Source organism: Pagrus major, chromosome 21 (genome assembly GCF_040436345.1).
Source record: "Pagrus major chromosome 21, Pma_NU_1.0".
Classification (NCBI taxonomy): Eukaryota; Metazoa; Chordata; class Actinopteri; order Spariformes; family Sparidae; genus Pagrus; species Pagrus major.
In genome coordinates this window covers 21,246,743-21,261,595 of record NC_133235.1, presented here as the reverse complement: position 1 = coordinate 21,261,595, position 14,853 = coordinate 21,246,743, and the positions used below count along the sequence as shown (strand labels likewise).

At 40.6% G+C, this 14,853-nt stretch overlaps 1 protein-coding gene across 1 annotated transcript in view; it reads right to left on the bottom strand.

Moving 5' to 3' along the window:
- The window catches only part of LOC141017052 (adhesion G protein-coupled receptor L2-like), a 71,447-nt gene that overhangs the window by 7,637 nt on the left and 48,957 nt on the right, over positions 1–14,853 (bottom strand). Inside the window, exons 12-20 of the mRNA XM_073491671.1 lie at positions 13,373–13,495; positions 12,727–12,932; positions 12,129–12,302; positions 9,453–9,662; positions 8,263–8,483; positions 7,450–7,516; positions 4,220–4,311; positions 2,730–2,898; positions 1,137–1,265 (exon numbers count right to left, since the gene is read on the bottom strand). Coding sequence (XP_073347772.1) covers positions 1,137–1,265; positions 2,730–2,898; positions 4,220–4,311; positions 7,450–7,516; positions 8,263–8,483; positions 9,453–9,662; positions 12,129–12,302; positions 12,727–12,932; positions 13,373–13,495 — 1,391 coding nt within the window. The remainder of the gene's footprint in view (positions 1–1,136; positions 1,266–2,729; positions 2,899–4,219; positions 4,312–7,449; positions 7,517–8,262; positions 8,484–9,452; positions 9,663–12,128; positions 12,303–12,726; positions 12,933–13,372; positions 13,496–14,853) is intronic.

Below are 14,853 nucleotides of genomic sequence, written 5' to 3'. Positions count from 1 at the left end.
TCTCCACCATTGGAAGAGTCAAACAAAGCCTGTTTCTGATGAATGGTGAACATTAATGTCGGACATCGCCTCTTTTGAATCTTTAATCTCAAGGACTAATAATTACAGAGGGAAGTTTTAGGAAATCTAGTCTCAATATTTAATGGCTATAAAGAAAGAAACATAATGGATGGAAATATTTCTACATTTTTCTTTTTTATGAAAATGTCATACTTAATTTATGTTGTACTTTTGTAGTATTTTATTTGTCTCTCTTTTATTTCCTGAATTTATTGATGTGGCTTATGTGCCAAGATTGGTTTCCTTCTGTTTGTATTGTGACATGTTCTTAATGGATTTACTGTAAAAAATAAAAACAGGCTCACTAATTGTTTTAAAGATCTGGATACTGTATTTCTTTAATTATTTTGTATTTATTTTTATTGTTGCTCTCGTGAGTGTTTTTCACTTTAGATCAGGTTTTGGCTCCACATACAGCCAAATCAATTCATGGTTGGTTTCGACCTTTTCTGGGATTTTTTGACCACAAAAACCCAATGACTATCACCACTGGGTTTTGATCCCTGACTGATCCCTAAATTTGTTTTAAAAAAGTAAAGAATATTGATTTATTTTGTGCAGAGAAAGTCACAGACCAGGATCTCTCATATTATCACATAAAGTGTCAAGTCAAATTGTTAACTGAAGCAAAATGGGGCTTTCTCAGTGTCAAATCATGGCTAGACTCTGTTTCTAAGGGGCAGTAACTGACTTAAAACACTTTACATAAACTGTATCTGTTGTATCCCGAGCAGAATCAGGCAGACCCAGCATGACCACACAAAAAGCTCTTTGGATCGTTGTCAAATCATGCTGGGACAACATGAGTCATCATGTTTTGTTCAAACTTGTGGAGTCCATGCCAGCTCAGGTGCATGCTGTCATTAAAGCAAAAAGGGAACACACAGAATACAAAGATATTCTTAAATTTATGGGCATTTTTCACTCAAATTATTAAACTGATATTATCAGTTCTCATGAAAAAAAATGGCATTACATTAGAAACAAATGCGAAATAGAAATATCTTGACGATTTGCTGATTTTCTAAATCATTAACCCTGATGTATCTGATTCCTGGTGGCGTACACGTACATACCTGTGTTGCAGAGGAGTAGCGGGCCGTGGATCGAGATGTTGCTGTCTTGGCTGAACTGTGGGGACCCTCAGGCGGCAGCGCGCCGCAGCACTGGGACTGACGGAAACATTTGCTGTACTCTTTGCGGACCTGCAGAGGAACAAGTGGTCAGGACGGACTAAGGACACAGACAGCGACACAATCTGCCCCATGAGAGATCCTTCCATCCTCCATTAGCTATACCCGCTTATCCTTGAGGGGCAAGAGGCGGGGTAACACCTTGGACACGCCGTATTCACACCATTCACATTATTCACCCCTAGGGCCAATTTAGAATCGCCAATTAACTTAACCTGCATGTCTTTGGACGGTGGCAGGAAACTGGAGGCCCTGGGGGAAAACACACTGGGAGAAGATGCAATGCTTACCACTGCCCACATGAGAGATGTAATTCCCAAATCTTTATCTGATGGCAAACAGCTGACAGAAGTTTAAATGCCACTTCTACAAGGACAGGGATAACAAATACTGTGTAACATTTTAGCCCTTTGTTGCAATATAGATATTTACAGATCCACACCTGCAGTTTGGAAGGGAGTAGGCTGGGTTTGACGTTAAAGCTGCACCTAATGATCATTACGGTATCAATTAATTGCTGATTCTTTTCTCAATTAATTGTTTTGTCTATAAAATGTCAGGGGAAAAAAAGCTAATCTCTGACCTGAAGGCAACATTTTCAAAATGTCTTAATTTGTCTGAACAGTCTAAAACTCCCAAACCTCAATTTATCATGATACAAAGAAAAGCAAGAAATCCTCACATTCTGAAAAGCTGAAATAAGAGAATTTTTGAATTTTTAAAAGGTGGTTTAAATGATTATTTTCTGTTGTCCTTTATTAAAAAAAAAAATCGACTTGTTTCAGTTTCATCATACTGCAGATGAATCAGTCAATTATGTATTTGACTAATTAATTATTTGTTTGCTCTGAACAGTTCAAAATTGCACAATTTCCAAGGTGATGTCTTCAAATTTCTAATTTTATCAAACATCAGTCCCAAAACCAAAGAATCAGGTGTGTCGCGATATACCAATACTGACAATAATTGCGATATTTAAGGAAATACTGATATTGTGTTAATAATAGACATATTATAATATCAAGTAAATAATATATCGCCTCTGAAATCATTTGTTTCTTCCCGTTCTTGCGGTAGGTGGCGGTTATGCAACTAAACGCTGATTGCCACCCGGCATAATCCAGTTGTGGTTACAGACTCTCTCTCCACCTCCCTATACCTGTACTGAGTCTAATTCATTTGCCAAAAAAGAGACAAAACACACAATAAACAAAGTTACAAATTAATTCAACTGATCTTCTTTCTTCATATTTTTATAGATATCGTGAAAATATTATTATCATGAGTCCTTTAGAAAGAACAGAAAGAGAGACTATTTCTTTATTTCCCAATATGATCAAAACAGCAAAACCTTAAGTGTTTGGCATTTACAATTTACAAATGCCTTCTTGTTAAATTTTTCATTTAAAATCTGTAACTGACTAATCAATTTGACAACTAATAATTTCCAAAGAGTGACAGAGGATCAAATTTTACCTTTTTCTGCAGAAGACAGTGGAAAATGAAGATGAACATCCCTTGCAGGGTGTTGAAGATGGTGAAGAGGTAAGCCATCACAATGGAGGATTCGTTGAGGAAGAACAAGCCAAAGGACCATGTGAGCCCCAACAGACAAAGAAGGGCGAACGCTCCCAACACCCACGACCTGCAAAATAGAAAGAAGATTGATATTAACGCGTGAAACAGCAAAACTGTGGTAGATGTCGTCTTTGCTTGGTTTGGCGTTTCTCTCCTCCTGGTCAGCAGCTTGTTAAAAAGAAAAAAAAAACCAAATACACTTATTTGCTATTTTCGTTTTAGACAAGTTGCACAAGAGGCGGCATAGTGTAGAGATGCTGATGCAAAGTTTTAACAATGAATGTGCATTCTGCATTTGACACGTCAAAATATATTCTCGCTGTCTTCCTTGCAGTTGCCGGTCAGAGAGACTGCAAACACAGCAGGTTTCCAGGAAAGCCTAGAAGAAATAAGATAACTTCACAGTCACTCTCAATGACGATGGCTGGTCGTTATTGATACACAAGAGAGAAGCGAGCCACCCTGTGAGAGATACAGCGAGCACGCAGAGAGGAGGGAAGAAAAGGGACGACGACATATCACATGAGAAGAGGATCCACAGAAAGACAAGAGACTTTCTGTCTGAATAATCACATAAATGCAACCAATTATTTCACCTTTTTTTTTTACACTAAATACAAAGCGGATTTGAGGTAGACTCGTTAATGACATTTAATGAGTTTTGACTTCTTAGAATAATGTGTGAAATCCAGCATCCACTAATGCGGCTTCCCGTGTGCTAAAAACAAACCTGAAAGCCCAATTCAATCCCTTTTTTTTTTGGGTTTGGACCAAAATCCGAGTGGTAACCTAAAAATCATGCGCCCACATAACATGTCTTGGCCTTCCCTCAAACATACTGTTGAAGAAGAATCCAGGCACGGAAATACAGGGACATGTCTTTTTATCGAGCCCAGTGGAAGCAGAAAGATGAAGGAGGGGGGGAGAGGGCTTTTTTTTTCCATTTTTACCATCTTTAAATCTGTGATGCATGTGGTTGAGTCTGTCTTCCAAGGAAGCCTGTAAACTATGCCAGCACAGGAGCAAAGAGATACTGAAGGTCAAACATGCAGTTATGAAGAAATAGCAAAGGCAATATAACCCTGCGTAGGGCAAATACTGAAATCATAAAGTGAAGTAAAAGGCAGCACCTAAACGGGCCAAAATATAAATCTGAAAGGGGAAAATATAAAATATTGGTCCGGTCGGGTTTAAGAGAGGAGAAAATCAAATAAACGTCTTGGTCAAATGCAGCTTTTTTTGGAGGGAGGCAAAAGCAGTAATGGTGCATATTATTTTTCTTTTCACACATAAGTGAACCCCCCCATCCTCTACTCAACACACACACACAGTCTCAGAGCAAGCAACCGCAGTGCGGCCAGCTAATCTCCCAGAGTGACACCCCTCACCTGATACCCCCCAGCCTGGACGAGTCCGGTTTCATGGAGGTGGAGTGCTTCACCATCTTGAACATCGTCACCACCAGGAAGATGACATTGACCTGTCAAAACAGACGCGTATCGGGGGTTAACAGACTGCACTTAGACAGGCATCAAATTCCTGTTGCCACTGTAACAGCGGTGGAAGAAGTATTCAAATACTTTAATTAAAGTACTAATACCACATTGATAGCACTAACACTACAGAATATAAAAAGAGCTACGTGTGCAAATAGGAAAATACACAAGTATTACTTTAATGGACCTCTTCAATGCAGAAAAATGGCCCATGCGACTGTTACGCATTCTATATATATGTATATATATATATCTATATATATATATATATATATATACATATATATATATATATATATATATATATATATATATATATATATATATATACATATAATAATTGAAATAATTAGAGGAAGATGCTAAATCTGAAAACCTTTAATTAAATCCACTAGATCAGGATCTTCATCAAACTGTACTCACTGAAAGATACCAGCCACCTAAATAAGCCTTATTTTCTTACATCAAGATCCATACATTTTTCCCTGAGAAATTAACAAAAATGTCATAAGACATCTTATCTTGTCATGTAAAACCATTTATCTGGTTCGGCACCAAAAGTTCATGGGGTCTATTCTGGGCTGAGATTCATCCTCTATCTATCCAAGTTTCATGGAAATCTGTTCAGGAGTTTTTGTGTAATCCTGCTCACAGACCAACCAACAGACAGACATGAGCAAAAACATAACCTCCTTGGAGATAGAGAAAAAAGGTCTGCACACTAGCAAATGCTCCCATGAACATTTATTACCTCCATGTGTTGTTTCAGGCACCAACCCCTTCTTCAGACTCTATTTGTCATGTCTAAAGATCTGTCTTCTATCTAGTGTGTGTAATTTTTCCCATTAAGTGTGCACACTTTTGTATTTTTTTTTATTTTTGCGTGGAATGTTTCCATGAAAAAAAAAAAAATCTAAATGGTTGTTAACTGATTTTCTGTCAGTCAACCAATTGTTGCGGCTCTACTTCTATATCAAGTCGGGTAATTTAATCATGACAAAGAATCATATTGAAAAAGCTCTTCTTGATTTGAATGCAAACATCGACATTTATAAAGTGATTAGTAAACAAAGATGTCAGATAGTCGTAGTGGAGTAAAAAGTACATTTCTGTCTGAAATGAAGTGGAGTAGAAGAATAATGTGGCATTAAAAAAAAGAAAATATTTCTTACAAGTACGTCAAATATATGTATACTTGAGTAAATGTACTTAGTTTCATTCCACCACTGGTTGTGAAGCCCTGTCGTTCTGTTTCACATTGACATAGAGTATTTCTCAATCTTTAGTGGTTTTGGCTCAATAGTGAGCACCACTACCAGCCTACCTTTACTGAGAGGAAAAAGAAAATGTAACGCCTCAGTGCAGATCATAAAGCACACTGACTCCAGGTTAAAGCTTTGGTCTACTTCACACAGCTCTGGCCTTCACCACAAGTTTCTCTTCCCTCCTTTGTTTGACATTATAGTCGATCCCAGAGTGCAAATCCACACTGAATATGAGAATGTATATCAGCTGAAGTCCAAACAGAACTGATGTACCGCGGACAAAAAGCTCCAGAAGAGTTTAGAGACGAAAGAACGGAGCCCAGCGCCATATTTTAGAAACAATTTTTACCGAGGCCAGGAAAAACATTTAAGTGATTCAAGCCATACATCCAGAAAGGTTTCCATGCTCTCAGGATGTCTCTCTGTAAGCACTGGAGGGCCCGTGGCCACTGAGGTAAAGGGAGGAGATGTGCTTCAATTTGGCCTGATACCATTTCAAACATTTGAAATGCATTTCTGTAAATATTCAACGAAAAACAGAAATGAATCTGGATTTTTTTCGCCAGTGACCCTTTCTTAAAAGCGTGACCAATCGTCTGTACATGAAGAGAAACAAACGTCAAAAAGCATGAGCTGGCAGGAAAACAAAGCAGAATGATCTCCATGTTGTGTTCTCAGCTTATTAAATACTTCATTTTCTTATGTCTTTAAATGGAACAACAATATGATGAGTGGAAAGCAGATGGAAACCGAAAAAAGAAAGATGGAAGAAAAAGGAGTGGCTAAGAGGACAGAAAGAGGCTTTTAGATCACAGCTTAGAGTAATGCCGAGTTTTGTCTCCCAGCCACTGGGGCCGATTTACGTCCGCATGAGTCGAGTGGCTGGAGATGCATTTAACACAGCCGCAAGAGATGACACAGATCCGATGAGACAGACAGACAGACAGACAGACAGACAGACAGACAGACAGACAGACGGACAGCGAGGCGAGGCGAGGAGAGGAGGCAGGGAGGCACTCTGCAGAAAGCTGAGGCAAACTACATATGGACTCCCCCCCTCATGCCCAGTCTCTAAGGGACTGTCCTCTACAATATTCAGGTCTCCGGCTTCTCTGCCAAATCCAGTGCGAGAAAAAACAACGCTGCCGACGCTGCACTTCTTTGGTTTTACATGTATTTACAGCCTATGGACAGATTTACATGTTTTGTTTAAGTATGTGCCTATATGGATACGCCGTGTGTTTGTTCAGGACTGCGTGCATGCATTCCTGCATGCATGTGTCCTAAATGTGTGTGTGTGTGTGTGTGCGCATTGTGAACACCCAGCGCACCACATGAAATATTAAAAGGTGAAGATGGAGATGTCCGTGCGCTGGGATTGGCTGGGGATGTGTCATGATCCTCAGCAGGGCTATGAGCTGTGGTAATGGTTGTCTGGCCCACCCACTCATTACTTCCATGTTCACCCCCCCACACCACCACCACCGCCGTCGCCACCATCACCCTTGTTTTCCCACTGAGCAAATGACCTTCATGCCTGAGACGATTTCTCCTCCTGATTGCGGGAGAGGAGTATTTTCTAGATGTACAGCAAGGACCAAACAGCTTTAAGTTGTTGCCGCTCACCAATTCTGATTTCAGAGGATTTCATAGCTGAGTGGACACTGATGTCCTCGTGTCAGCTATAATGGGACCACTTTCCTTTCATGCAAATTGATCGAAGAAAGCAGAGCTAAGAGGCTGCCAGCACGGAGAGAAAGAAAATCTATAAACTGTTTTCAAAGCTTTTCTTCGAAAGGAAAAAAAAAAAATATATATATATATTTATCACATGTGTGCACGAAAATTACAACTTACCACGATTATGAAGGTTACAGGCCCGATGAAGCTCCAGATGAAATGGTTATCAACCCTCAGCCAGCATCTACGGGGGGCAAAAAGGTGATATTCAGTTCATTAAATCATCTCATTGCCAAAACAAAGTTGTGTCTCATCGATCAGGGCCGAGCAGAGCTGGCAGGATGATCGGCCGCAGACTCCTCTGACCACAGAGAAGAAAACCCGACCTTGAGGGAGTGTTGGCCTCGTGCCACGAGAATCTGCAGTCTGAAAGCCAGTGGTTATTGGACTCATGACTTCACAGTCTGCAAATGTCTACAAATGTGGGATGTCGGAGTGTGTACCTAAGACTCTGAACAGTAAACAATGTATTGTAGACGTCTGGAGAATGAATTGCACCTCGGCCTGTGTTTATCGCCAGGAAACAGAAATGAAGTGAAGAGTACAGCAGTAAAAATGAAGTTTACTTAAATCCCATAAATTAGAGGATTGCAGGCTTGCTGCTTGGATAAAGACCAGCAGAGAAGTGCATAAACTTTTAACTGACAAGGCGGCAATTATCCTCATGCAAAGAATAAAAACCCAGCAGGCCAGTGCGGCTAGCCGGTGTATTCATTAATGTTGCGGCTTTGCTCGCTGCCTCTTCTTTTAGCAGTGACAGGGTGTAAATTTGCCAGGGGGCAGAGGTGGACTACTCTTTGTTATATTACTATCATTAGCACATACATGCACGCTGTGTGGTTCTGTCGTGATGGGGAGACAGGAGGACTAATGCGCCTGATTTTAATCCCATAGGAGAAAAATGAATCTCTGCAGAGATGCCACACTCACACTCTGTGTGTGCCGTAGCTTCTGTAGTCGATGGCTGCCGAGATGCCCACCACCACAGCTGGGATGAGGTACCCGGAGATGTAGTAGTACTTCCTGCGGGAGAACTCGCTCTCAAACACCTCAACCAGCATGAGGTACAGCTGCACACCCTCCAGACACATCCAGGCGAACGCAGCCAGGAAGCAGAAGTGGAGGATGCCGGCGATGATGGAGCACACCAGCTGACAGGAGGACACGTGCAGGCATTAGACACAAAGGTAAGAGGTCGTTCAGAAGGAAAATTTGGGGTTAGTTGAATCTGACGTTTCATAGTTACCCGGAATGACTTTTTTTTAACATTGCTCACCCAAAGAGTTTAAAGGTTCAGTGAGCTGGATCAAAATGTCTCTGGGATCAAGTAGTGGCTCTAATTAAAGCTGCTCTAAATCAATATTTTTAACTGGATGAAGTGACCACATTGAGTGTTTAAGACATCACTTGAGCTTTTTAACATCTTTAAGCTCAACATTTTACGGCACCCAACCACTGTTCACTACTTGTCCAAAACAAGAGAGATCTTAATTACAAACTGGTGAGCATTCAGCTGCTTAAAGGGTAACTCCACCAAACAACCCAGGAATGAGATTATAGTATTTGTACAAATGAATATTTGATAAAAATACAATCATTAGACATAAGAGTACAAACACTCATGTGAGAATTTGAGACAGAGTATCTCATCCTACCCTCAATAGTACACATCCCGTAACTATTTAACAAATGAGCTAGCTAATATCACTAGCGAACAAACAGCATACAATATTATACACAGGCATCTCTGGCATCAATTTCCTTAAAAAACAATGGTCGGTCCATTGTTAAAATGCACATTATGTAACTAAGCTTTGTTCAAAGTTTCAGTTAAGTTCACAAAGTTGATGTGGGGGAACTGTGTATAAAATCGTTTGATAAAATGGTGCAGCCACAAAGAAAACATCCCACGTATAAATATTCCACTCAGAATCAGCATTGCAGATCTTCAAATGTTAGAACATCAGATACTGAATAAAATTGCGGTATTTTAAACTTTGAAGCCTCTTGAAGAAAAATTGAAGGAGAAATTCAAGTGCTTAAAGGTTAATCACAGCAGATGAGCCCATTCATCAGCGGCATGAAAGTTAGCACCCTCTGCGATATAATTTCCACGGTACCTTTGGTTCCGTCATGTTGATGCCCACGAGGTAGACGAGCTCGCCGATGAAGAGGTTGAGGCAGAGGTTTTTGTGGATGGTGTTGCGGTCACTTTGCAGACCTCTGAAGAAGCAGAAGGTGAAGAGGCTGATGGCGAGGCAGACCAGGGACACGGCGATGCCCATCCGCGTGATGACGGTGAGGAGGAGCTCGTGGACGCTGCCGTCGCCCTGCAGAGAGACAGACTGACCTTCAACGCCATGCTTTTCATAATGATTGGTGGCATTAAAGCAGATGGAGCTATATTTGTTGAAATGCAAATATTGACCTGTTGGAAAACTTGATGATTTGAATGAATTTGAAATGAAGAATTCTGAGCTGTAGAGTCCTTAAGTCTGTATGTGTATTGAGACATTTCTGCTTCATTTAATCAGTCCTCCTGTTTGTACGAGCAATTAAAAAGTCCCGTCCTCATGCTCTTTAAGCAGAAAAGACTTGTTCTGTGCAAAAATGTTTACCTGAAGCTAGAGCTGCAACAGTTTCTCGATTAATCAATTACTCAAATGAAAGAAAATTATTTGCCAATTTAAGTAAGGATTTGACAATTTTGACGATCAATTAACTGTTTTGGTCATTTTTCAAGCTAAAATGTCAAACATTTGCTAGTTCCAGCTTCTTACAGGTTATATTTATAACATTTTTATGCATTGTTATGTAGACGCATCATTTATTTTACATAAAAAATAACACATCTACAAAGCTTGCTGAAAGGGGCAGAATAAAAGTATCTCTCTTCCTTAAAAACATTATCATGATGAATTAATAATTTTAAACATTTCGTCAGGTCCAAAATTATTGTTTTGTTTATCTCTTGGTTCCAGTTTCTCACTAGATTTGTCAGCCAATAGTATATCGCCGTTGGTATCACGTGGTACCAGTCTTTTGTCAGCGCCAAAAGAACCTAAGAATGGCTGAGTTCTACAGTATGCGCCCAGTATACTGTGCTGCTCTAAAGATAGCTGGCGAGTGTTAGCAGCGTTTGCTAGTGCAACAAACTAGCAACCACTTTAGGGGGCAGATGATTCGAACAACAGCGGTGTTGTGATGTGAATGCAGTGGAAGGGGGAGAGATGGTCCCACATTTAGTGGCTAAATTCTATCAATAACACCTGAATTAGCTGCTTTTTTGCCATTTATGATTGTAAATGCAGACTCGTTTGAGTATTGGACTATTGGTTGGCCAATCGTAGCAAGGTGAAGACATCACTTTGGGCTCAGGGAGATTTTGATGAGTATTTTTCACAATTTATTAAACAGTTAATCGATTAATAATGAAAATAACTGTTAGTTGCAGCCCTAGTTGGAGCTAAAATGAGGCAAGAAGATACCTTCCAAAGTTCTGTCTTTTAATTACAAAAACCCTCTTCATGTTTTCCACAATGTTTCCCTCTTGAGCTGCAGTGAGAAATAGTAGCAAAAGCAGGAATGTTGTACTAAAATAGTAACTTTATATGATATCTACTTCATTTGTCTAACTCAGACTGCTGAAGCCTCATTTTAGCTTCAGGGAAAACTCTGGAATGTATTTTTGCTTGAACAAGTACTGTGGATTTTGTCCCCCATCACTGCAAAGAGTCACATTGAAAGAACATTAGGAAGGGATATTTTAAATTAAATTTAACTACACTGAGTAAAAAATGATCCAATTCCCACATGGGAACGTGAATACTTCAAGTTCTTCAGACTTGAAAGATTGTGAAGCTATCCTTAAACCTGATCACACCTGATGACATTTGGCTCAAATGAAGATCACATTATAGGGGTGCAGAAAGTGACATTAGTTGTAAAATCTGCCAAAAAGAAACCGCGAACATGTCATGTGACGTCTGCATGAGGTTTCCCTTTGAGGTAGAATCAGGTCGTGTTTCAGGAAGTCTAAAAACTGAGCATTTTACAAGACACGCAGGAGGAAAATGTGGAAATAGCAGACTTGACCATACAAAATATCACTCAAGGACACGGCGGAGAGTGAGGCAATTCCTCCTGTGATATTTGTAATTTTATTGAGGGCAGGAGTTGCATTTGAGGTGATGTGTAGGGAATCGGTGTGAGGCTAATCCTAGCCTCGAGGCTCTGGTTTCAAGCTGTGGTTAAGGTTGAGGTTAAGACAGATGACAGGGACAGAGTTCACGAGTATAGACTTATTATTAAATGAACCACAAACTTATCCTCCACATTTAATACTGGCAAGGTCCTTGCTACACATGCTATTTATCATGTAATTGGATTGTAATTGCATTTTGCGACCAAATGGATCCTACACCACTTCAAGAGGGGTGGAAACACAAGTTAAAGCTGAGGTTATACTTTTTTCCCATGATTCTCTGGCACATATGCATGGAGGAATATTAGACACGGACCATAGGTAAAATATAATTACTCCTGATAATGGTATGGCACCTCCTCTCCTGATCCACAATCTCGCTCTTTTAAAGTGACAGCCCGCTTCTTTTTCTCCACCTCTCCCCCTCCTCCCGCCGCCCCTTACCTTCTCCTCCAGCAATAATCTAATTATCTCCACTGAAATGCCATTCTTGTTCTTGCCGTGTGTGCACAAATCTATCAGCGAGACGGAAGAGCAACTAACTGAGACAGAAAAATAGCTCATGCAAAACCACATGGAGAGGGCCACTTACCACATTTCCCCGATGAGCCATGAGGATGGCGAAGTTGGTCAAGTGACTGCAGGAGCAAGTAGTATGGCTCTTGTTGGTTTCCAGCAGTTTGCAGCCCTGAGTGGACCAGTATCCCATCATGCTGCGCTCCGAGTAATTCCAGAAGGAACAGTTGGGATTGTAGTAGTGCTCCTTCTGCAAAACACAAATGCAGAGAGAGAGAAAAAAATTATTAATCATATATGAACATGTGCTGCAATATGCATGATTGTACACAAACACACCTTCTATATTTCATATGTGTAACAGTGGGAAAGAGGATGGCAGTGTACCAGATGTTTAGATGTTTATATGTGCTTGTTTTATCAGCTAGTATCTGCTCACAAATCTTTAGATGTGATAAATTGTTGGAAGAAAAGGGAGGAATGAGATCCAAACAAAGAAAAAATAATCAAGATGAAACACGACACAGATGAATATAGCATTATAAAGATGCTGTCTCTTTACTTCAATGTTTTTTCTTCAACAATACATCAAAGCGCTGCATTTGTTTCTTCGCTGAAAAGGCTGTGCAGCCATTTCAGTATTTTTTTTCTCTATAGTGTCTGGAGAGTCTTACATCCAGGTGCTCCAGTGTGAAGATCACAGGGTCGGCCACAAACACACGACTGGACTCCTTGGTTATAGAGGCTGACAGGATGTGGGAGTTGACGGTGAGGGAGAGGTTGCGTTTATTCAGGTCGCCCATTCCCCTCAGCGTAGCGTTCTCAGTGCTGAGGAACTGACCCAGGTGTTTGTAGAGCACAAATACCAGCTTGGCCACACCTGCAACCGGCAATGATAAAATCATCAGACGTTCAGAGGGCACATTAACAAGCACAAATGATCTTTTCAGTGAAAAGAGATATTTCAATTCACAGGTATTGCATGAATGTACCATATTTTGGGAGAAAATCTTATTCACTTTCTTGCAGAGAGTTAGATTAGAAGATTAAATTAGAGGATACTTTAGAAGAAGAGCTTGGAAGACCTATATTTGGACTATATATGTTTCCCCCTGCTCACAGTCCTTATGCTAAGCTAAGCTAACCACCTCACGTGTTTAGCTCTATAGTTAATGTACGATATGACAGTCTTCTCATCTAACTCTCAGTAAGAAAGTGACTAAGCATAATTCCCAAAATGGTGAACTTCTCCTGCACGAAAGACAATAAACATGTCAGCCAGGAGAAGAATTAAAGAGGAATATTATGCATTTTTCTCACCGTTTTTGCTGTTGACTTTGACCGTGTTGGAGGAAAGCTGAAGGGTCGCTCCACCCTTGTTTGTCTGAGGAAACCTGAAGTCTTGCACCTGACCATCGGTGCTCAACACATACACATCCAACACTGAGAGATGGTAAGAGGTGAGGGCAAATAGAGAGAGGGAAAGAAAGAAAGAGATGCATTATAGACAATATTTAAAAAGCAGTACATGTTGTTTGATAGCTCTCTACCCTTTAGGCTCAGCAAGGTATGTCTGAAGACACGAGGTTCATCGTGACAGAACTAAATCTTATTGGCGAGACCCTGTAGAGTGTCATATACTTAAAAAGCCATGTCACTAAGCTGATGGCTGGCATTGTGAAGGCCTCTGAGGCAAGAGCAAAAGAAAAAAATAACAACAAGGGCGGCAATAGAGGGATGAGCGAATGCAAGCGCACAGCCTACTGCAGCATGAATGTCAAATATTCATAGGATCAAAAATATCATTGAGCTTTTTACTTTCACTTTTTCTTTCCCCTGTGGCTTCAGATAACTCTGGGCTCGACGAGCAAATCTCTGAAAATCCTCCAAATTCCTGCAGCCCCCTCTCTCTCCGGTATGCCAGCTGCCGGGTGGTGCTCCCTTTGATGTGTGAAATTACTGAAGGGTCAGGAGGACACACGTATCAGCACACTCCCTCCCATCAGAAACGGCCTCACTTCCTCAGATAGATGGCTTCTGACAGACGGAGATGAGGAATTGTTCTCTGGTTGCTCTCTCTCCTCCTCTGTCTAGTTTTTTTTAGCTCCCTCGTTTTGCCCTTGATGCTCGCCTGGAGGTGCCATTTGGGCTTTGGCAAACTGCTAATTAGGAGCAACAATCATTTTCACATTTTTTTCCGACGCTTCAAGGGAGGTCAGGTAAGCTGCTCTCTGAGGTTGTGTGTTTTCTTTATGTGGTTGTATTTATGTTTCTAGGCTGGAAAATTATCTCAGTTGAGCAGATAAGTGAGAGCTTGACAAGCTCATAAAAACTGCCTGAATGCAGCTAATAAAGTAGCCAATATACTGCATATTACACAATGTATTAATCAGCGCCTGTGGTAGAGACAGAGCAACTAGTTCTTATCAGCTTAGCTAACTACCACTTAATGGGAAAGGCTTGGAGAGCGCAGATAGAGTGCTGTATGAATGGAACAATGCCATTCAATTGGTTTCTTTGTTTTCCCCAAGAGGTCTGGACAGTTCATCTTGCAGCGTATATTGAATGAGGTGACTGCACGATGCAGGAAAAAGATTAAAAATCAGTGAGGTATAAGACAAAAGAGGGTGAGTCGGAGACCATAACCATTTCAGCAAAGAGATATGAGCAGAAATGTGACAGTTCACTGCACAAAGGCGACTTAAATGAATGAGATCACGTTGCTAATAAACTGCCTGTGAGGACACATTTGCTTGGTTAAATCTTTTAATGTGACGTCAGCAAGATGTGGTCGTTTTTTA